This window comes from Mustela nigripes, chromosome 5 (genome assembly GCF_022355385.1).
Source record: "Mustela nigripes isolate SB6536 chromosome 5, MUSNIG.SB6536, whole genome shotgun sequence".
Lineage (NCBI taxonomy): Eukaryota > Metazoa > Chordata > Mammalia > Carnivora > Mustelidae > Mustela > Mustela nigripes.
The window spans coordinates 69,419,617-69,441,810 of record NC_081561.1 but is presented as its reverse complement, the minus strand read 5'-3'; the positions used below and the strand labels follow the sequence as shown (position 1 = coordinate 69,441,810).

At 37.1% G+C, this 22,194-nt stretch overlaps 1 protein-coding gene across 1 annotated transcript in view; it reads left to right on the top strand.

Annotated features, from left to right (window-relative positions):
* The window catches only part of MAN1A1 (mannosidase alpha class 1A member 1), a 166,509-nt gene that overhangs the window by 125,593 nt on the left and 18,722 nt on the right, over positions 1-22,194 (top strand). The window contains exons 6-8 of the mRNA XM_059400633.1: positions 12,471-12,594; positions 14,485-14,578; positions 21,832-21,947. Coding sequence (XP_059256616.1) covers positions 12,471-12,594; positions 14,485-14,578; positions 21,832-21,947 — 334 coding nt within the window. The remainder of the gene's footprint in view (positions 1-12,470; positions 12,595-14,484; positions 14,579-21,831; positions 21,948-22,194) is intronic.

Below are 22,194 nucleotides of genomic sequence, written 5' to 3'. Positions count from 1 at the left end.
ATATTAGTTCTAGGTGTACAGTATACTGATTCATACTTCTATGCATTCCTCAGTGCCCATCCTGATCAGCGTAGTCATCATCTGTCACCAGTGGTTTTACAGTCTTATTGACTGTATTCCCTGTGTTGTACTTTTCATCTCTATGACTTACTTATTTTATAAGTGGCAGTTTCTATCTCTTGATCCCCTTTATCTCTTTCACTCTTTCCCCCACCCCAAGTTTTAAAATTTGATGAATGCCCAGAGTTAGCAGCTAGAATATTCTCATTTATGTATTGGCGAAAACCCCTTAGAAAGTAATTGAGAGATGTTTATCAAATTTAAATGCATACTTTAACACCTGGAAATTCCACTTCTAGGATCTTATTCTGGAGACCTGTTCATGAATGTGCACCATTGTATATAATAGCAAAACTTGAGACCAAAAAAGTGATTGAGGTGCTGTACACCCACACACTGGGATACTATGCCACTACAATGAGACAGAACAACTAGATACTTTACTTTTTCATGAAACACAGAATATAGTAACATGTACAGTATACTTCTATTTATATTTTTAAAAATTTTGTCTAGTGACCATGCACTGGGAAGTTTTGGGAAAAATTCCAGTAAATTATTGATGATGTTTATTCAGAAATAATAGTAGGATCTGGAGGAAGAGGCAGATTTGTTTTCATTACATAGTATTTTGTATTTGTTCACATTTTTCCTATACACACGTTATTTTCATAATTTTTGAAGAATTTCAGAAAAGCCATTGCAAAAGAAAAGTTTCTCACACTGAATAAATTAATCTTTATAAAAAGTGAACAAAATGGAAAATTAAAATGATCAGGTCTTTTCCATTGTGATTGTTGAACCATCATTGTTACAGCCAAATCAGAAAAACAGAACTGCTTTTCTTTATCATGCCGTCTCCTGCCTCAGTCTTCCTCATTTTCTTAAATGGTACCCGTACCCACCCATCTGCTAAAGCCCCAAAAACTTGAAATCATCCTTGATTCCTGTCTTCCCTCATCCCCAAATCCAATTCTTTGACCCTCTTATCTCCAGATAGAACCCAAATCACTCCTCATCTTTCCATCTGTTAGCACTGGGTCCACCACCATCTGTTTCTTGCCTGAACACCTGTTTGCTTGCTTACTTCCGCTCTTGCTCTCAGCTTATTGTTCCCACAGTCCAGAGTGAGCTCTAAAATGTGAATCAGATACCATCACCTCCTATGCAAAACTCTGGAGGGACTTTCCATTGCACTTAGAATAAATCCAAATGCTTGCCCTGGCCTTACAGATGCCTTTATCATCTTGCCAGTGTCCCTGTCACTAGGGTCCCCTCACTGATTGTCCCTCTGCCACACAGCTAGCCTCTTGTTTCCATACATGGCAGAGTCCTGCCTACCTTTGGGCCCTTTCAGAAACCGCTCCCAGGTCTTTACTGATAGGTTCACTTTTATCTTGCTGGTCTCAGCTTGAAAATCTCCCCTTGGTGTTTCCAATGAGCCCATCTAAGGAAGCTCTGTGTCAGACTCTGTCACACCATACTGTTTTATTTTCTTCTTAGCGCTTCACATTACAGGATAATCGTGCCATTTTTCACACTGGCATTCTACTATTAACTGAAGTAGGTAATCTTAAATTCTAAGAATGTACATTTTCCCCATGGGATACAAGAGAACATTTTCATTTTGAATAGGGAGGTGGGCATAGCCCATAAACATTGTTATTGTTCTTAAATTGGCATTCAAGGACCAAGAAGGCACTTATCAAAGCTGTAAGATTTATTTTCTACCAAGAGTGGCCTCAATCCATAAAACCCTGGAATCCTCCTTCTAGTTCATTCCTTTATTTTACAGCAGTTCATTTCAGACCAGATCAGTCTGGAAAGTCTGGTCTTACTTAGGCTTAGACTAATACATACTAAGCGAAGGGTCACCCCTTCCATTCCAGATTCCTGTGTCTCTCACAGATTCTTTTAATGACATCACCAAACCCCATCCTCACTGAGTTAAGAACTAGTGTTTGGGGCATAATTACTACACAAAATTTTCTAATTTTCTGGGCCAACACCCTTACCTACCAAAATATAAAGCCCAGAGTCCCTTAGCTAGAAGGTAAAAGAAAAGTGGTTTTGTTTTGTTTTGTTTCTTTCTTTTTCTTATAGATAAAATGGATGATTTGATTATCACTTTCAATTTCAAAGTACTATTTTGGTATTTTAATTTTTGCATTTTACCTAGCTAGCATACATTAAATAATGATTTTTAAAAGCTACAATTACATCTAACCTACACATATTTTATATAGTATTTTGAATATTTCTTCTAGATAATAGGTAGTTTTACAGTTGAAATTCCTCCAACTATTTACTTAGTATTTTGAAACATTTTTACATTTTAATATCAGCTTTAGGAGGCTACCACAAAGTTCAGATTATATGAATGATCCATTTTGACTATTCTCACTTTGTAAAAGTTAGTTTAGTTACATTTTTCTGTATCTTTTCCCTGTAATATAAAGAATCTTAGTTGCTGAAGACATATAAACATATAAGTTAAAGTTAAGTGTAAATTAAAAGTGTGAATAAATATAAAATATTTTAACTATGAGTAATAAACCTTGCTTAGAGTAATAATTGAATTTTATAGAAAACATATAGATTACAGTCATGTTAGAAATGGATTTGTTGCTGAGATATATAAAGGCCACAAACATCAAATTACGGTACCTGGGTATCTTCCAGGGGTAGGAGTGGCCTTAAAGAGAATTGTGTCTCTGCCTTTAGGTCTCCTCCTCCAGTTAGGGAGATAATCTAAAACATGTAAAAAGTTAAGCAAAAGAGAAGATGTCACAAGGCAGCAGATAGCTAATTATACACAGATGATCCCTTAGCACTGACTGCATTTATATAAAGATGCCACTGTGGGCCAAACAGAACAGACGCTGATTTTGGCTGCAATGGCTCATGTTCTGTTGAGAAGGACACCTGTCTTGACTCCTTGGTCTTCCTCAGCCAGGTACTCTTCCTCTTTATACTCACTGGCCTCTTTATTCTCTCGTCATGACATTTTTCTTAGCTTTATGTTCTTAAGACTTTAGTTGCCAAACTGTTTCATAACACATATTCCAGAGCTCCTAAACCATAAGATGTAGGCAGAAGGCAGGAAAATGAGAATGAAGCAGTTTGATAGCTTTATTCTCCAGCATCTGTTCAGAGTAATCCCTGAATCTGTTTGTTCTTACCACGAGCTATGCACACAGTTTTGTTTGTGCAATACTTTTTACATAAAAATTCAAAACCAAGGAAAGCTACCTTTTTAAATTGTAAGGTGGTTTAATTACTGCAGAGTTTCTTTCGGTTCGTTAGAGTTACGTTACATGTTAAAAGAAATATCTGAATTTATATAATGCAGCTTAAAAGAAGATACTGATTATTGGCCCAATCACCTGGACATCATCTATTTTCTTGAACTTTCTCACTGTTAATTCATCATTGAGAATTTGAATAGCATTTGTAGCATTGAGCTACATTTTCCCACTTCAGGTTCCTTAACTTAGCATTTATTCTACTTATCTTGACCTAAAAACAATCTATTGCCCCCTCTGAAGTATAGTGATAACTAATTTATTACGTAAGCATCCAGGAACGAATCTTTCCCAGTTACTCCCAACTAGTTTAATATCTGGAAAAGTGAGGATCTGTTAAACCTGGTAAAGAAATACCAATGTACTTCATATACTAGGCAGATGAAGCTCACTTCCTTTCATAAAAATTTAATTAGATCCACTTGATTTCTTTGCTGAAGACCTCTGAAGAATGCCAAAAGGAAAAACAGAATTGGTTCTCCAAAAATTGTTTCCCTTCTACTCAGATGTGTGAACAAACATTTAATTGAGTTGTAGTTGGTATCCCAATCCTCCAGAAATTCAGAGCAAGTCACCTTGACCAGTAAGCTGTGGCAAGGATAAGTAGATTTAAGCAATCTCTAGGTAAAGCAAGACCCTCCACACATGCTCACTGAGAAATCCCATTAATTATTTCAATTCCGAAGTCGGGTGGCTCTTTAATAAACTGAGGCGTTTTATTTTAATGTTCCTTTTCTAAGCTTGTATTCCAGATGAAATCATTATCACTCTCAAAACTTTTGCTTATATATATACTGTGCCTTCAGAAAAAAGTTATATGTAATTTGAAAATAAGGCAAAAAGATGAATATGCTATCACATCATGTTAAGATAAAAGATTATCTAGGGAACTGTATTTAATTCAAATCAGTATATACTGTTGATTGAAGGTCCTAGAATTAATGAGGTAACATGTTAAATTGTAGAATTTTGATGAAATGTAGATTTTGTGGAGATGCAAATAATTTGTCTGGTGGAAAAGATAATCCAAAAGTAACAATTTGTCACTCTGTTGGACATGACTTAGTGTTGTCACTAGGCTAGAGGGGTATTCCTAGTATTACCTAAAAACAAAAACAAAAACAAAAACTAATTCTCAAATGCTTTTTGATTGTTTTGTCTTACTGGTTCCTTTATTGAGTTCAGTAAAATATTTGACATCTAAAAAACAAACAAAGAAAAAAATTAAAAAACCTTGGAGTATTTACTCCAAGTTGTTAAAATCACAACTTCAGAGTATTTCAATTTTGTGATAGAAAGCTAGTTATCAGTCTAGAAAGGAAGTTTTCTTGAATTGGCTGTAAAGTGGCTTGTGTGTGGTAATGCTAAATATAGGATTATATTATTTAGATATAATTTAGGGGTAGGAGCCAATGACATAGACGTTTCATTATTTTTTAATGTTATTATATGAAGCATGTATTAAACACCTTATTTACACACTGACTTGGACTTTGGGACTAGACTTTGTGTGTATAAAGCAGAGTCTTTGTCCCTAAGGATCTTAGAATTTAGAAGGAAGCAATCCTGGCCATTCTGGTTATAGAAAGAGACTGAGGAACAGAATTCGAAGAATTAAAAGTCTGGAACTATACTAATTTCATTTATCTTGATCCATAAATGACCCATGGACACATAGAATGAGAAGCAAAGAGATAATAAATAGCCAAATTTCACTGTAATCTTGGATCTTAAGTAACATCTTAAATATGTATGGAAGTAATGAAACAATTGTGTCTAAAATGTCTGACAAATTAATATTAGTGAGTTACTGTTTCTGAAGGTGGAATATAGTATGCTCCTATTCTATCCTGAGGCTTATTAGAAAGGTGTCTGGATATAAATGCTTGTTTATAGCTCCTCCTTCCCCAGGTTTAAAGGGCTTGATGGAATGATTTATAGCAGATGAATTTGAGATATCCCAAGAGTTTAGAGGGTACCAAATGTGGCAAGATATAATAGACCCACACTGTTAAGAAATAACTCTGTAAACAGTGGACGTTTATGCCTCCAATACACATTCCCAAATCTATCCTCATTATTACCAGATGTTAATTTAGACAAATTAACATCTCCAGCTAACACCTATGTAGATGTTTTTGTATGAAAATTAGTTGGCTTTAAAAAATTCCTAGACCTACCACCAAATTGTCTACAGTGACCAAAATAAATAAATAAATTGGCTTCAATGTCTATCAATAATACATTTAAATAAATTAAAATACAGTTGACCCTGAACAACATGGGTTTGAACTGCATGGGTCTATGTATATATAGATCTTTTTCCAGTAAATACAGTATAGTACTGTAAATGTATTTTCTCCTCCTAATGATTTTCTTAACATTCTCTTTTCTCTAGCTTGCTTTATCATAATAACATGGTATATACATATGACACACAAAAAATATGTTATAAACTGTTTATATTATCGATAAGGCTTCCAGTCAATAGTAGGCTATTAGTAGTAAGTTTTGCAGAAGTCAAAAGTGATCCATGCATACCAACTGCATAGGAAGTCCACACCCCTGATGTTTGAGGGTCACTTATATATCCATTAAATAAGGTACTATTCACTCAACAATAATGATGTGTATTGCTCAATATGGGAAGTGTCCATGAAGAATGTGATGTATATTTAAAAGAACATGTAGGATATAATTCTTTATTTTTAAGTACAGTAAAGTAAATGTGCATGCTCACACATTTTAAATGCATTAAAATGCTTTCTAATCAGTACTACTAGAGTTTTTGGAGTGTTCCCCAAACCTAATGATAGGGTATCCCAGTTTGCCCAATAATTGAGCATTAAAAACTTCATTCAACTTATTTGGAGTCTATCGATTGTGAATAACAAGGAGATCTTACCCAAAGGACAGCTGGGAAACAGAATTTTAGCTTCTTTGTACCTGTGGAACTGATTACTTAAAGATTTAGGACTTCTCACCATTTATATTTTTGTAAATTCCAACTTCTTCTTCAATCCTAGACTATCAAGTACAAGGACAGCAGTATTGTCAGAATAAACTAATATAATAAGTATTTGGTTTCAATTCTGTCTAAAATAACTACCCATAAGACAAAGCAATGTAGCTAATTTTAAAACATTATTTTGGACTTTGGTTAAAAAAGTTAAGTATGTGGTGCATAAACAATGAATTTTGGAACGCTGGAAAAAAACTAAATTTAAAAAAATTAAGTATGGAAACTCTTTAGAGATTTAACCCACATGCTGCTGTTCAGGAACAGTAAACCATGGATTGTGAATGAATTCAATCATATGGGCCTTTATTAGCCACCATTTCCCTGTAGATGGCTCTTGGAGAAGTAGTCCTCCCCAGCGGAACTTTCTATGGTTGAGCCATAATAGAATCTTGACTAGTTCTAGAATGCCAGTCCCTGGAATTATTAATCCAATTCTCAGTGAAGACTACAAACTTGAGAGATCGGCACTGTGTGAATCTGTTCAGGAAGGAAGCATTTGTAATAAGTGAAGCTGAAATTGCTTAATCTCAGAATCAGTTAGCCTAGGGAATACAGTTAAATGAAATAATTGTTCATGAACTTTCTAATTATTCTTTTCTAACTTGTGCTAAAATCCAAAAGGAATAATATTGGATTATCTGCTCTTTTGAATTAAATATCCCTGTGTGCCCCTCTATTTACATATGTAAGTAAGGCTTTACCATAATATAGAGAATGTGGGGAATTTTCTTCCAAACTCCATAGCCACCAGGAGTAACCTGTGCTCTGGACTTTGAACTTAAAGGGCGTTTGTTTGCTGATCAGCTAATCAGACATTATTCAGACATGAATCCCTAAGAAAATTGTTTATTGACCCATTTCCCATTTGACATAAAATAGCAAGCAGCAAAGAAGAATAAATTGAAAGTCATAGCTAATCAAGACTATATATAACTCTTTAATGCTTTGTTTATATATTTTCATTAAGAAATTTTAATAGTATAATTCCAAAATTATTTGAGTTTTTGTTCTTGGCATCAATTATTGTCATATTTGTGCTACCTTTCAATTAAGAAAACATTTAAAGCCATTTCTAGAAATGAAATTTAGACAGACTATTGCTTAATCATCCCAGTATATATGGATCTAAAAATGTTTGGAAAACTTTAGAATTGGTTTTGTAAATGATGAGTCAAGCCTAAAAAAACAAAAACAAAAAACTTTTTTGGTAATATAAGGATTGTATAATGTATAAGGTATATAAGGTAATGTAAGGAAATGTAAGGATTTTTTTTTATTTTATTTTATTTCAGTGTTCCAAAATTCATCTGGCTATTTTTCAGAATTGTTTCAGTTCTATAAATTACTTATTTGTTGCATTTGATTATACTAAGTAAGCAAATGTGCTTTTTAATGATCCGAATTGTATCTGGCAGTGACTATAAGTTATCACTTTGGGTTCCTCAATTTAAGATTGTTTTGAAGAGATATACCATCAATCCAGAACAAACCTCAAGCTACTTGATTCATTACAAGCTCTAGGAGGAGTTAGCAGCTCTCCCATGGGATTCAAGCATAAATAGAAGAGCAATATTAGTAAGGTAGTTCCTTTCTCTGGTTTTATTAACCATTCCTAGGAAAAGAATAAAAGCATAATGCCCAGGGGCACCTGGGTGGCTCAGTGGGTTGAGCCTCTGCCTTCCGCTCGGGTCGTGATTTCAGGGTCCTGGGATCGAGTCCCGCATCGGGCTCTCTGCTCAGCAGGAAGCCTGCTTCCTCTTCTCTCTCTCTCTGCCTACTTGTGATCTCTCTCTGTGTCAAATAAATAAATAAAATTTAAAAAAAAAAAAGCATAATGCCCATTGTTTATCAGAGCTTTGAGGTCAGTAAATAATTATATCTTCTTGGTTTTGAGTGCAGTAGGATGTGGATGTGTATTACCACTGCTAATAAACTACATTCAAGTTATACTACCTAAAGCAACAAATTAATATTTCACACTTTCCAAAGAATCATATGACTCCATTTTTTTTAATAATCATATGTTCTTTTTATTTTTTTTTAATTTTTTATTTTTTATAAATATATATTTTTATCCCCAGGGGTACAGGTCTGTGAATCGCCAGGTTTACACACTTCACAGCACTCACCAAAGCACATACCCTCCCCAATGTCCATAACCCCACCCCCCTTCTCCCAAACCCCCTCCTCACTTATGGTTTGTCTCCCTCCCAATCCCATCTTGTTTCATTGATTCTTCTCCTACCCACTTAAGCCCCCATGTTGCATCACCACTTCCAAAATCAGTTGTTTTTTTGTTGTGATGTTTTGTCTTCAAAGAATTATAACCTTTGTAGACTACCAAAATTTTAAATTAAAAATTGAAAAATATGTATTAAATCGTACTCCAATTTAAAATGGAAGAACTGGGGATTGGAGGAAACAGAAATAAGTGAAATTAGACTAATACAGAAGTTTGAAGTTCTGCTCCAGGATTTTTTGAACCATTCACTTGGCAGTTTCCCAAATCATGTTAATTGCCTTTTTGTGTATAAATTTCCATATGCTGACTCATCGCATTGGGCTAAAATGCAATCATTGTAACATGATTAGGAATATTTAAATATTCTTCCCTTTTATGCCTGCCTGATGGAACTAATTTATTTTCTCAACATAAACTGTTATTTTATTTTTAAAATATTTTTCTAAAATATTTTTACTGTTTGTAAAATAGATAAAGATAAAATAAAGAACACCATAAATGCCTTTAAAATACTGTGATAAGGGAACTGAAGTTGAAGACATTTTAAATATCCCCTCTCTCTCAGATGAGATTGATCTTGACCCAGAGGTAACATGGGATGCCCAGGGTATCCTGACCCCCAGACCAAAGGCGCAGAACTCACTCTGCACTTACTTCCCTTTGTCATAAACCCATCATTTTGTTGTCAAATGCCCAATGTCTGTATATATTTAGAAATCAGAGCCATACAAGTATATAGGTTCCTCAATAGACTTTCAGAAGTTAAAGACAAAAAGACCTTAGAAGTCATGTAAATGTCCAAAACTGGTTCTGATTCAGTGCACATTTGTTATGCAAACAGTCATTTCTCCCACCACACAAGTATTTTAGCTGTGATGACCTGTGGTGCGTGCCCCACACTTTCCCCAAGATCGATCTCTAGCCATTCAGTTTTGCATCAGAAAAGACAAATGACCTTATTAAATATCTAGATATAATGATGCCCTCTCTGACTTCTTGGAACCCTGCTCTCATTTATATTTAAGAGCTAGCACAGCTATCAATCTTAGTTTTACCAAAATACATTAATTCCGTGGATTGAAATGGTAACCAAAGCCATTCTTTCATGTAAACATAGATGCAGCCTAAACCCAGCTTTCTTTCTGTTAGCATGACATAGCCTTTGCTAGTGCTTTTAGTGTGCTGTTTTCCTTCTGATATGAATGTGTGCCAAGAAGAAAGAGGAAACACACACACACACATACATACACACACATTAATATTAATTACATTAACATTAATATATTATTATATAATTATATATGTATATGTATATACATATATTAATATATGCATATATCCCTTTTCCAATCTTAATTTTTTTAACCTATTGAACTTTTCCCAGCATATCACTGGTTTTCTCTTAATTAACCATATTAATAGTAGGGAACAAATGCATGAATATGTAAGTAATTTGAATTTTTTTGTAGTACATATATACTACTTGAGTGTCTCATCTGAGTGTACCACCCCACCCTCATACCCTGAACTGAAAAGAACCAGTGTTTGAAGGTCTGGAAACTGGGCTGCTTTCCTAACACACTATCATCTTCCTTTTTCATGAGAAAGTCCTCATTCCCTCTTACTCTGATATTGTGGCTTTGCTTTTAATAGTTTCTCTAGAACATCATTTTTAGTTTTGCTTAATTTGGTTTTTTGAGTTTAGTCAAGTGATGGAATGGTTGGAATAAAAAAAATATGACAACAAATTAATGATCAATTACTATGTGTACTTGCCACATGTTAATAAAATTTGAAAGTAGTTGTGCATCCTATTTGAATGACTGGCTATTTCTTTCATCTAAGCCAACCATGAAAATAAAAACTGATTTACATTCTCAGAACTGAATAAATATAAAGCATTTTTTTAATAAATGAATACATGATTTTTTAGATCTCTTTTATTTCTGTTTACTTTTTTATTATTGTTTACTATAAGTCTATGTTGGAAGATAAAATTTAGGATTGCTCTAAAAAGACATGGAATAAAAATAATAATAATTATAATAATAATAAAGTAAAAAGACATGGAATAACAGTGAGGCCAGCCTAGAATTTTAGATACCAGTTGTCCTTACTGTTTTCCTTTTCTTAAACATTCCAGAGCAGAAGTTAAGACAGCTGAAAGGGTTTACCCAGAGTTGTGAATGATCTAAAGCAAAAAAACAAACAGGGATGGAAATCTAGGGGACACCAAGAACAGTATTCAGATGAAGCCAACTTGGAAAGGGAAGAAAGTGAGAAATCCACAAACCTCCAAGACCTGGCCCCAGTCGAACCTTATAACCTTCTCTCCGGCCACCTTCCTTTCCCTCCACTCAGCAGTATCTGGTGCTTCTAGTTCTGGCTCGCCCTTCTGTGTGCTCAAGGGGTCCAGATGCTCCCTCTCACCATTCTTCCCTCACTAATTCATATTCATTCTTCAGCAATCAATTCAGGAGTCCCATCCTTGAAGAAGCCTTCTGTGCTGCTCCCCCCACCCCCGCACCATATAGGATTGCATGCCCTAGCCCTAGGCACTCCGAGAATTTCTCACACACTTATCTTGGCACTTACCATATTTAATTGGAATTATCTGTGCTTAGGTCATTCTCTTATAATGTCTTCAAGAAAAAAGTGATTTATTCATTATAATCATCTTTGTAACCCAATGCCATGCAGAGTCCCTGGCAAATGGTAGGTGTGCAATAAATGTGCATCTGAACTAAAACCAAAATGTGGGTTTTCAGCTTTCTGCAAGAGAATTTACCAGTCAAATCCTTGACTTTATTCTTTCTTTATCACACACAATCTTGGTGTTTTAAGTGGCTCTCCAAAAATAAACCGTACCCAAGAATATGACCATGTCTCAAAAGTCACTTCGTGTTTATTTGTGTGTGTGGATGTGTAGGGCGAACTCTTTTTCAGCACCATTTCTCCAAGATGAGGCATGAGGCAATACTTTCTGAAGCTCATGCCTTTTGACCCCTTTCAGATTTGAATTCCATAATTGTGTTGAAATTCTTGAACATAGATTAAATGGGTCAGGGAGTAAATGAGCGCCCTGGAAAATATACTTAGAAAATAGGGAAAATAGTGTGAAGGAAAACAAAAGAACGTTTAGTAGTGGAGGGAAGGTTTGGGGAGAGGTGGAATGAGTATACAAATCAATGAATCTTTGAAATTTATCTTATATCAATGAAAACTTTTAAGTATAATGTGAATATCTATAATAGTCCACGGACTCTCAGACTGAAATTAATTAAAATGTTGCAGGGCTTTATGTGGGATTTGGGGCACTTTGTGGGGGGGGGGGGGGTGTTTTATATTCTATTTGGAATGGGTGTATATAGAGCCTATACCTTCCAAAATAGTTGTCTGTTCATCAACACCAAGCACATAGCAACTTTTTTCTGACTTAAGTCAACACTGATTTTCAGTTTGTAGGTAAGAGTCAAAGCCTGAAACCAGTAGCCAAAGACAACAATGCTGGATTTGTTTATTTTTTTAAAGATTTATTTGACAAAGAGAGAGAGGGTGCACAAGCCAGGGGGAGTGGGAGAGGGAGAAGCAGGCTCCCTATTGAGCAGGGAGCCTGATGTGGGGCTTGATCCCAGGACCCTGGGATCATGATCTGAGCTGAAGGCAGTTACTAAACCAACTGAGCCACCCAGGTGCCCCGCTGGATATTTTTTAATATCCAGAGTAGGCCATTAGCTGAGATGCTATTATTCGAAAGCTGTCTCTTTCACCTCTGCTATTTAGAGCTGCAAAAACTGGAATTAACCTGTCCCATAACTGTTCAATCTCTTCTCTTCTTTAGTGGGATCGGAAGGAACTGGCCCTGGGCCTCAGGAGGCAGCAGTATTTTGGCAGAATTTGGAACTCTGCATTTGGAGTTTCTACACCTGAGCCACTTATCAGGAAACCCCATCTTTGCTGAAAAGGTGAGATTCTCCAATACACCTTGCATTGCAAAGCCGTACTTGTGAGAAACAATATCCTCTTCTGGAAGATTCAGGAATATTAGAGGTGGAAAAGAACAACTAAATTTAATCGAGTTCTTTATGCAGTTTTGGTACATGCAGCATTTCATTTGACCAAACTGTAAACCCACAGTCTTTCCATGGCACCATCGGACTCTGTGTGAGATAGCATGGTGTACATGTTGGATTCTCTACAACTCAGGCAAGTCCCTGTACCTCTCTGAATGTTTTTCCTTATCTAAAAATAGTATTGTATGGACTATATGAACGATGGATAGGAAAGACTTTTTAAACTCAAAGTATAATACAAATTGAATCAGTTTCTAATTTTCAAGAAACAAACCCATAGATATTTGAAGAAATTTAGATTCACCCCACCACTCTGCCCTTAGCACTCATCCTATTTGCAGCTCCCCTTGATAGCAAAATTTCCTGAGAGAATTGTCTCTGTTACTGCCCCCCCCCGGCCCCGCCCCTTCTTGCGTCCCTCGCTCTTGAGGCTTTCCAGTCAGGCTTTTCTCCTCGCCACACCTGTCTGGGTGACCAGTGAGCTCCGCGTTGCCAGGTCCAATGATCATTCTCTGCTCTTGTCTTCCTCACCCTCAGCCGTTGACACAGTCACTTCCTTCTCCAAGACACTGCACCGGGCTGCAGGCCTACCATACTACCCTGGTTGGCCTCCTTCCTCAGTAGACTGCTGCTTCTCGCCCTTCTTCATTGGATCCTTCCCAATGCCCCAACCTCTAAATACCAGAAAGCCTCAGCACTCAAACCTGGGTCTCTTCTTTTTATGTTCACTCTCTACATTCATTCTCCCAGTCTTGTGGCTCCGCATACTTTCTATGTGCTGTTGACTTCGGATTTGTCACTCCAGTCCCAACCTGTCCCACACTCTGTATCTGGCATTTCCATTGAGACAACTACTACTCGAAATGCCTCAGACTCAGCCCCCAGACCTGTTTCGACTGCGTCTTTACTGTCTTGATAAATGCCACCTCAGTTTACCCAGTGGTCACAGATCTTGAGGTCATCTGGTTCCTCTCTCTTTGGGAAACCTTAGGTCGAACCCATCAGGAGATGCTTTGGTTCGACCCTCTTTCTCTGCTGCCATCCTTTCCTGGGACCCAACATCTCTTAGCTGAATTCTGCAGTACCCACCTGAATACTGCTTCCTCTCTTGCCGCCTCAATCACACAAAACTTCAGTGGCTTCCCATCACACTTGGAATAAAATAAGCCCTCATTTTGGCCCATGAGGCTTGCATGATGTGGGCCCTGGCTCCCTCTCTCCTCTCTCTTTGACATTGCCCACTTTGCTTCCTCACCCCCAGCCTCAGGGGTCTTGCCAAACCTACTCCTACTCTCTCCTTAGGACACTGGTGCTCACACCTACCTCTGCCCCAGTTGCACTTCCTTCAACTTTCTGCATATTATTTCTTTGCTTCTTTAAGTTTCTGCTCAAACCCTCTCCCATCAGGCTCTCTAGACCTCCCTAAGTGTAGAGCTTCACGACCTCACATCACCCTGTCCCATTATTCATAGCATCTGTCCCCACCTGGCATATTTATGTGCTTATTATCTGTCTCCTCCCACGAGACTGCAGATTCCAAGAGGGTAAGGATTTTGTTTATCCACTGGTAGATCCCTAGTTCCTTCTATGGCATCTGGCAGATCAGTGGGACTGTACTCACTGACAGCAATTATTTTTGTAAGCTGGGGTGACTCTCTTTGTTCTATTTCTTTTAAATAAATCTTCTTTCCTAACATGGAAAAATGTAATAGAGAAAGAGAGAAGAATGGCACCAAAATTGTTTTTTAGATTTTCATAGTAACATCTCATTTTCTGTTGTAGGTAATGAATATTCGAACAGTACTGAACAACCTGGAAAAACCACAAGGCCTTTATCCTAACTATCTGAATCCCAGTAGTGGACAGTGGGGTCAATGTAAGTCAAAAGATTAGCATCGTTTTAGCTCTTTATGATACCCAGCACTGTTCTAGTAACTGAGAGGAGTACAAAAAGCACAAGTCTTCTTGGGGAATGCTTCAAAAGGGGGAAAGTGAGCATGGCTCCCTTACTAAATAGGCTTCTCATAAGAGAGACTGTAAATGTTGACCAGGGACCTAGACTGTTTTTCATGCATAACTGTGAGTATGATGACATGTAAGCACATTTAAATTATTAATCAGGAAGGGAAGATCTGGTCAGGTTGTGTGGGGATGTTAGCCTGTAATAATCTGGTCATGGGGGTAGAAGGGAAAATTGTTCCTCTGTACAATTGGCCATCAGGGTTTTGCACAAAGTAGCTATATCATTCTACCTTATAACGTTTTCTCTTTTTGTTCTTGGCTTCAAGATGAGAGAGGAACCTGAATTTTTAAAGGTTAGGAGATTGAAAGAGCAAACAGGTCGTTTTCTCTACTTAATTTTAAGCCAGCAGATAAAGATTTCTTCCCAGTAGAATTATCTTCAGATTAGGAGAAAGCATTAAGCAAGTAGTCCTCATTTCAGATCCCATAGGGCCTTTGATCGTGGTGTGAAGATTCAGAGTAGTTGAAAGAAATGTTCTTAAGTTGATTTGGAAAAACAGTGGTAGATTAACACAGCAACCGAAACCCAATACAGAATACTAAGTGAGGTGTCTCACTGTGCCAGGGATGTTAACCATGCCTTACAATTTTATTCTAATATGAGTGTTTTCTTTATATTTAAAATTATATTCTTAGATGAATATGCCTCGCTGTTACTTTAGAAGTACTTTTCTTAAAGATTAATTTAGTAAAATAAAAACTGTGCTAAAACCTATGTTTGTAATGGCTATGGAAGGCCTGGCTCTTGAGACCATAAGACCATAAGGTTGCCACTTAGCCAAGTGTGGTCTGCAGATCACGGCACATCCCTGAGACCATTCAGGGTGTCCAGGAGGTCAAAGCTACTTTTATAATAATACTAAGGCTTTCTGCCTTTTCACCGCGTCGACATTTGCACTTGTGTTACAAAAGCAGTGGTGGGTAAAACTATTGAGGCCATGGTGGGAACCATGGCAGAGGAGCCAGATAGAACTAATAATTTTATTCCTCACTGACAAGAAGAAATAAAATGATGCCAGTTTCACTTATGAATATTTTTAATGAAGAAAATGAATTGAGGCTGGTAAATCGCAACCATTGAGTCCACTGCTTTGCTGAGTAAGAAAAGACAGTGCCTGCCTTGTAGAAAAGCACTTGTGTGATTGTTTGAATCGCAAGCTGAACCAGCCATGACTGCTGTGTGGATTACCATTTGTGCTTGAAAGGACAACTGAAGACAAACTTTGGTTATTCGGACTTGGGTAACTGGTAGACTTGTTCTCAAAAACAGGCCTGTCACTTCAAAGAAAACTGACTGTCTATGCCAATGATAGAATTTGAATTCCTAAATGAAAATTAGAATTTTAAGAATTTTAAGAAATTTAAGAATTTTAAGAAATGTGTATATACTACTGTGACCTTAACACCTTTAACCAATACTTAAAGACTTTCCTGGGGCACCTGACTGGCTCAGTTGGTTAAGCATCTAACTTGATTTTGGCTCAGGTCATGATCTCCGGGGCGTGAGATTGAAGTCCCTGTCAGGGATCCTGCTTAAGATTCTCTCTCTCTACCATTCCTTGTGCCACTAACCACACTCTTAAAAAAAAGGAAAAAAAAAAAAACCTTTTCTGATGAAATTAATGATGATATTCACCAATGTGGTTTTTTATATCATATAATGAACTATGTCAACATTTGGAAGATCTGCATAATTGAGGAAACTAGTATTTTCCAAATGACTGATACATGCTATGACAAAATCAGGTGAGAAAAAAGATCCATTCAAAGTGCAAGATAGTCCAATGGATTTTAATGTAACAGAACAAAAATTCTTTGATGTGATTTCTAATTCCACATTACAACCAACCTTTAAAAAATGTTAGCTGCTTGTCAAGTTTTGTTTTAGTATTAAAAATATCCATAATTATCTGAAGAGACTCTTAAAATACTTTCTTTTCCAATCGTATAACTGTGTGAGGCTGAATTTTCTTCATGTATTTCCACGAAAATGACAAGTGGCTATAGATTGAATATACAGCAGATAGAAAATCCAACTGTCTTCTAGTATAGCAGAAATTTAAAATACTGGTGAAAATGTAAATCAGTATCAGTCTTTTAACTAATTTTTTTGTTGTAAAATATAACATGTTCTTATGAAAAATATGTTATAGTGGTTGTATTATTCTTATAAGTTAATAAAATATTTTAATTTAATTTAAATATTTTAAATTTCATTTCTAATATGGTAAATACAGATTTTACATAAACAAGGTATTTAGGAGATTTATTCATTTTTTGTTTGTTTGTTTTTGATTTTAAGATTTTATTTATTTATTTGACAGACAGACATCACAAGTAGGCAGAGAGGCAGACGGGGGGCAGGGAGCAAGCTCCCCCTGGAGCAGAGAGCCCAATGCAGGGCTCAATCCCAGGACCCTGAGGTCATGATCTGAGCCAAAGGCAGAGGCCCAACTCACTGAGCCACCCAGGTGCCCCCCCATTTATTCATTTTTAAGAGTGTAAAGAGTACTGAGATTTAAAAGTTTGAGAACCATTAAGAGTATTTGAGATAAAATACAACTTGAGTAGCTTTCTGAGTACAAAGACCAGATAAGATTCTCTAAAAGGACAGACATTTTTAGCATTTTCCTTCTCATGAATGATTTTAAAAATTGAAAACAAATTCTCCATGACCAACTGTTTTCTTCTTGTGATTTAGGATCTAGACGTCATTATAAAGAGGGACAGAAAATATCAGTTGTACTACAACAGCCCAGTTTCACCTTCTGGGTTACCAGTATACTGTGTATTTGGCCATTTTCCCTGGTACGAAGGGACCGTTATATTTGGATTGCTCGTGGGCCAATTTCTTGATGGCAAACAAATAGGGTTGATGACTCTCATGTCTGCCCCTCCCCCGACCCCAATCCTGTGTTCCAGCCACAAAGGAGACACACTTATCTTTTCATTCTTTAAGCAGGGCCCACTTGGTCGCATCCAGGTCTTGGTTTGTGCTATGTCTGCAGCTCTTTTTCCTCTCCTCTGACTACTACTGCTGAGTTGCCCTTTCTTCTGGGGGACCTGCTTCTTCAAGACCCTGGTTGGAATTTGTGAGCACCCACTCATCCTCCACTCGCCCTTTTCCTCCCCTGCACTTTGGATTTGTCTATCGTTATCTTTTTCAAAATGATTCATGTACATCCCCATCTTCCTAGGGATCCAAAACTTTTGAGGCCAGTGACTTTGTCTCAGTGATAATTCTTAACCCAGCACACTGTATCTTGCACTACTAAGTGTTACTTACTTAAGAATGAGTGAATTTTTTGAGTATTCATGCACTCCGTACCCAATCTATCTTTCTGCCTCTGCTTTTAATAATGGTTCTGTTTATTCTCTACTCCTCAGTTGTGGCTGAGAGGCAGCCACAGGTCCTGCTCACTGATAATATAAAGAGATCTTGCAACTGCTGAGGCCAGATGTGGGACTCCATGTCTATAGGCAAAACAATTATCATTCTTCTTTTTTTTTTTTTTTTAAGATTTTATCTAATTGAGAGAGAGGAAGAGGGAGCAGGGAGCGTGAGCAGAGTTAGAGGGAGAAGCAGACTCCTCGCTGAGCAGGGAGCCCCATGTGGGACTCGATCCTGGGACTCTGGGATCATGAATGAGCAGAAGGCAGACACTTAACCAGCTGAGCCACCCAGGTGCCCATTCTTCTTTGATTAATATAACAACATTAATATACATATAGTATCACTAGCATCATTGAGGGAATGCTTGGAGAAGTTCAGGTTCAAATGAAATATACAAAATAAAAAATAAAGATGCTGAGCGTTTAATCCATTTTGTCTTGATTCTTTTGGTACTTTTATCTCTTAAGTATTAAGAATCCTTTTATGGGACCTATTCCTCTTGGGAAGGAAAGTGAATTGCCTTCTATAGAGAAGGGCATAATATTTGAGTGACTGTAGTACACATTAACTTTAGAATATTTGGGCATAAAAACACCATATACGTTCTTTGAAGAAGGAGGAGGTCCTTTCCTGCTGATAAAATCAGGCATGTTCTCTCTCACACCCACTAAATATTTACACAGGACTCTGTTGCCAACGCAAATAGTCCTCCAGGCCTAGAGAAGCATAGTGAGTGATATGCTAGGTTATCAAAAAGACTTGTTCTTGTTTCTTCTCTGTGTTCTTTTATTTTCATTCTTTCCAAATCTGAAAAATTTATAGGTAGGAAATAAAAGTATAGGAAATTGGGCACCTGGGTGGCTCAGTCGGTGAAGTGTGTGCCTTTGGCTCAGGTCATTATGCTAGCTAGGGTCCTGGGATGAAGCCCCACATAGGGCTCCCTGCTGAGTGGGGAGCCTGCTTCTCCGTCTCCCTGGTGCTCCCCCTGCTTGTGCTCGCTCACTCTCTCTGTCAAATAAATAAATAAAATCTTTTTTAAAAATTAACTGGCATTTGCTAAAATTAATTCAAGCAAATGTATTATTATGTAACCCTTTTTCCTTTTTTAAAAATCACCAAATGCCCAAACTTGCTTCTTCCAACCATTATAGAATCATAACCCAAGGAGGAAGAAAATGAAGCTGCTTCTGGCTGTTAGCTTTCAATTCCCATTGCTTTAACTCTGAAGGGCATGTCTGGATCACGGCCATCATTTCCTATTACTTCATTTAGTCCTTGTTGTTTTGACAGTAACTGGACAGTGATTTGCTTTGCCATGCATCACTTGCATTTGTCTCCTGCAATCATGTTTATAACAGCAGGGCTTGTTATTGATGAGATAGTACTTAGTGTATTTAGTTTGTAAATGTCAGAGGTTTCTGTGGTAATTTATTTAGGAAATTGCAAAGGTCACTTCAAACTGCTGTTTTAAGAACCAGCCTTACAGGTGTAAAACATTAATTTTACATTAAAGTTAAAACTGGACTTCCTGTAATAATAAAAATTCATTTTTCACTACTTAAAAATATAGCCCTTCTAGCTTGAATGGGAGTAGTCCTTATTAAGACTGACTTACAAGAATTTATCCTTTTCAGTTACTTGCTATATGAAAGCTACTTTCAGGGGCTGATGTGGACCAGGAAACATAATAGGTCTAGTCCCTGTCCTCCTGGATCATGATCTTATAGAGGAGACAGAGGAAAAAATTCCACCATTTTAGGAAGTTGCAAAGTGTGGTAGACATGTGCTATCAAAAAATGTGTTATTAGGAGGTCAGGGAAAGCATCTTTGAGGAGGCAGCATTTAATCCTAGATAGGAAGTATGAGGAAGAATTATTAAGTGAAGGGGAAAGGAGGTAGGGCATGCACTTTGGGCAAAGAAAACAATGCCTGTAGGGTGCCTGAAGTGTAAATTACCCTGCTTATTTTGAGGGGCCAGAAGAAGAGCCATTTGGCAAAAAGGTAGAAAGCAATAGAGCAGGACTGATGGTGACACGGGGAAGATGGAGACCACCCAGTCTCCAAACACCTAGGATTTGAGTCTTTGTCATTGAAGGCTTCCAATTAGGATGATCTGGTTCACATGGTAAGGGGTTACATTGGTTTTCATGGGGAAATAGATTGCAGTGGCATTGTCATTAGAACTCTATGTGATGATGGCAATGTTCCATATCTTCCCCTTCCAGTACAGTCACCAAAGGCCACATGTAGCTTTTGAGCACAATATGACTGAGGAACTGAATTGTTTTTATTTTATTTTAATTAATTTTAATGTAAATAGCTACAGGCTATCCGAGTACAGAAGGCCAGATAATTGGCCACTGCAGAGGAAGCAGGAAATATTGGTAGCTTCATCCAGGATCGTATTGATGAGGACAGAATAGGGGACAGATTCAAGAGATGTAAAGGAGGTGAAATGAGTAGAGCTCACTAGCTCATTAGCCATGGGGGCAGGAGAGAGAAATAAAGAATAACTCTCTGATGACTAACTCACAAGGTTGGGAGGATGATGGTGCCACTTGGTGAGACAGGGACCAAAGGCAGAAGGTAAGGTTGTGAAGGAACAGAATGAATTCAGTTTTAACCTGTTCCATTATAGGTCCCCATATAAACCTCCAAGGGGAGTTGTTGGGGAGGTATCAGGAGAAAATTGTCTCGATAGTTTTATAAAAATGGATTTACTTTTATGTGACAGAGTCAACAAAGGACTTATTTAAAAAAAAATAGATACATAAAATTCATTTTGAGTTATGAATTTAAAATGCAAATTTCCAAAATCAGGCTGTCTTAGTAGTGCTCAAACTCTATGGGGTTCTGAGAATGATATTTCAGACAGGTTATGTCTCTGTTTTTGTAGGTAGATATGCTTGAGAAATTAAAGAATTAATTCAAGAAGTAGGCAGAAGAATACATTCAGTGTTACATGGTAGAGAGTAAGCAGTTCCAAATTGAGATTCTGTGTGCGCTGTGGGATCAGATGGCCTTTACCATTGGTGTCATCTTTAGCGTCACTCAGCCTCACTTTTCACTTTTAATAAGGATACCTATCGTACAAATTATGTGATTGTTGGCACTATATGTAGTGGATCTGGTGTAGTAAATGGCAGTGGGGGGGAAATTGTAGAAATAGTGTATTAGGAAGGACGTATCTCCTGCCTGTCATCTTTCTTACCAGCCTCCCCCAAGGATGTTGACCATATAGATTGGTAACACTGGAAATCCCATCAAATAATAATCACAAGAAGCTAAGGAGTTTCCTGCTTTATTGCAAGCCAGTTCTCTTCAAGGTTTGCTAATACTCATAGCATTTGACATAGTTTATGTTTTTGAGTGCTAAAGCAATCAAAATCTATCTGAATATATGCTGTGAAACACTTTAATTTGGTGGTTTTTAACTAGAAAAACCGATTTTTGGAATTAGGGTTGATTATATATTTTTTATCTCTGTGTTTACAAAGCTAGCCTGGTAATTATTTAGAGTATATCGCATTAGTTAACGGCACATCTGCTTGTTTCAGAACATCTTCCTGAAAACAGGAGATTTGTTGGAATTTAAATGTAACATTGAGTTGCAGTTGACGTAGGGTTTTGCATCCTAGTTACTAATGTGATTTTGCTGCATTATCTGAGTTAAAGCCTCAATCACTCTAAAATTCATTTTCTTCTCTTTGCAGATCATGTATCAGTCGGAGGACTCGGAGACAGCTTTTATGAATATTTGCTCAAGGCGTGGTTAATGTCTGACAAGACAGATCTAGAAGCTAAGAAGATGTATTTTGATGCTGTTCAGGTAAACCAATATTTAATCATCTTTGCCACTAAACTAACTTACCTTTTGCATATTAATCAGTCTTTAATGGGAAATGGAATACTACACAAGTGGGTTACAAAATATCTCCAGTTAGGCTCAGTTCAGTGTCTGCTAATGTAATTATAACAACAGTAATCCCCCTTGATGTGTTGAGTTCTAACAGAGCAGCTGAAAGTGTTTTATGTGCTTCACACCTCAGTAAAGATTCACATATCTAAGAAAGAGG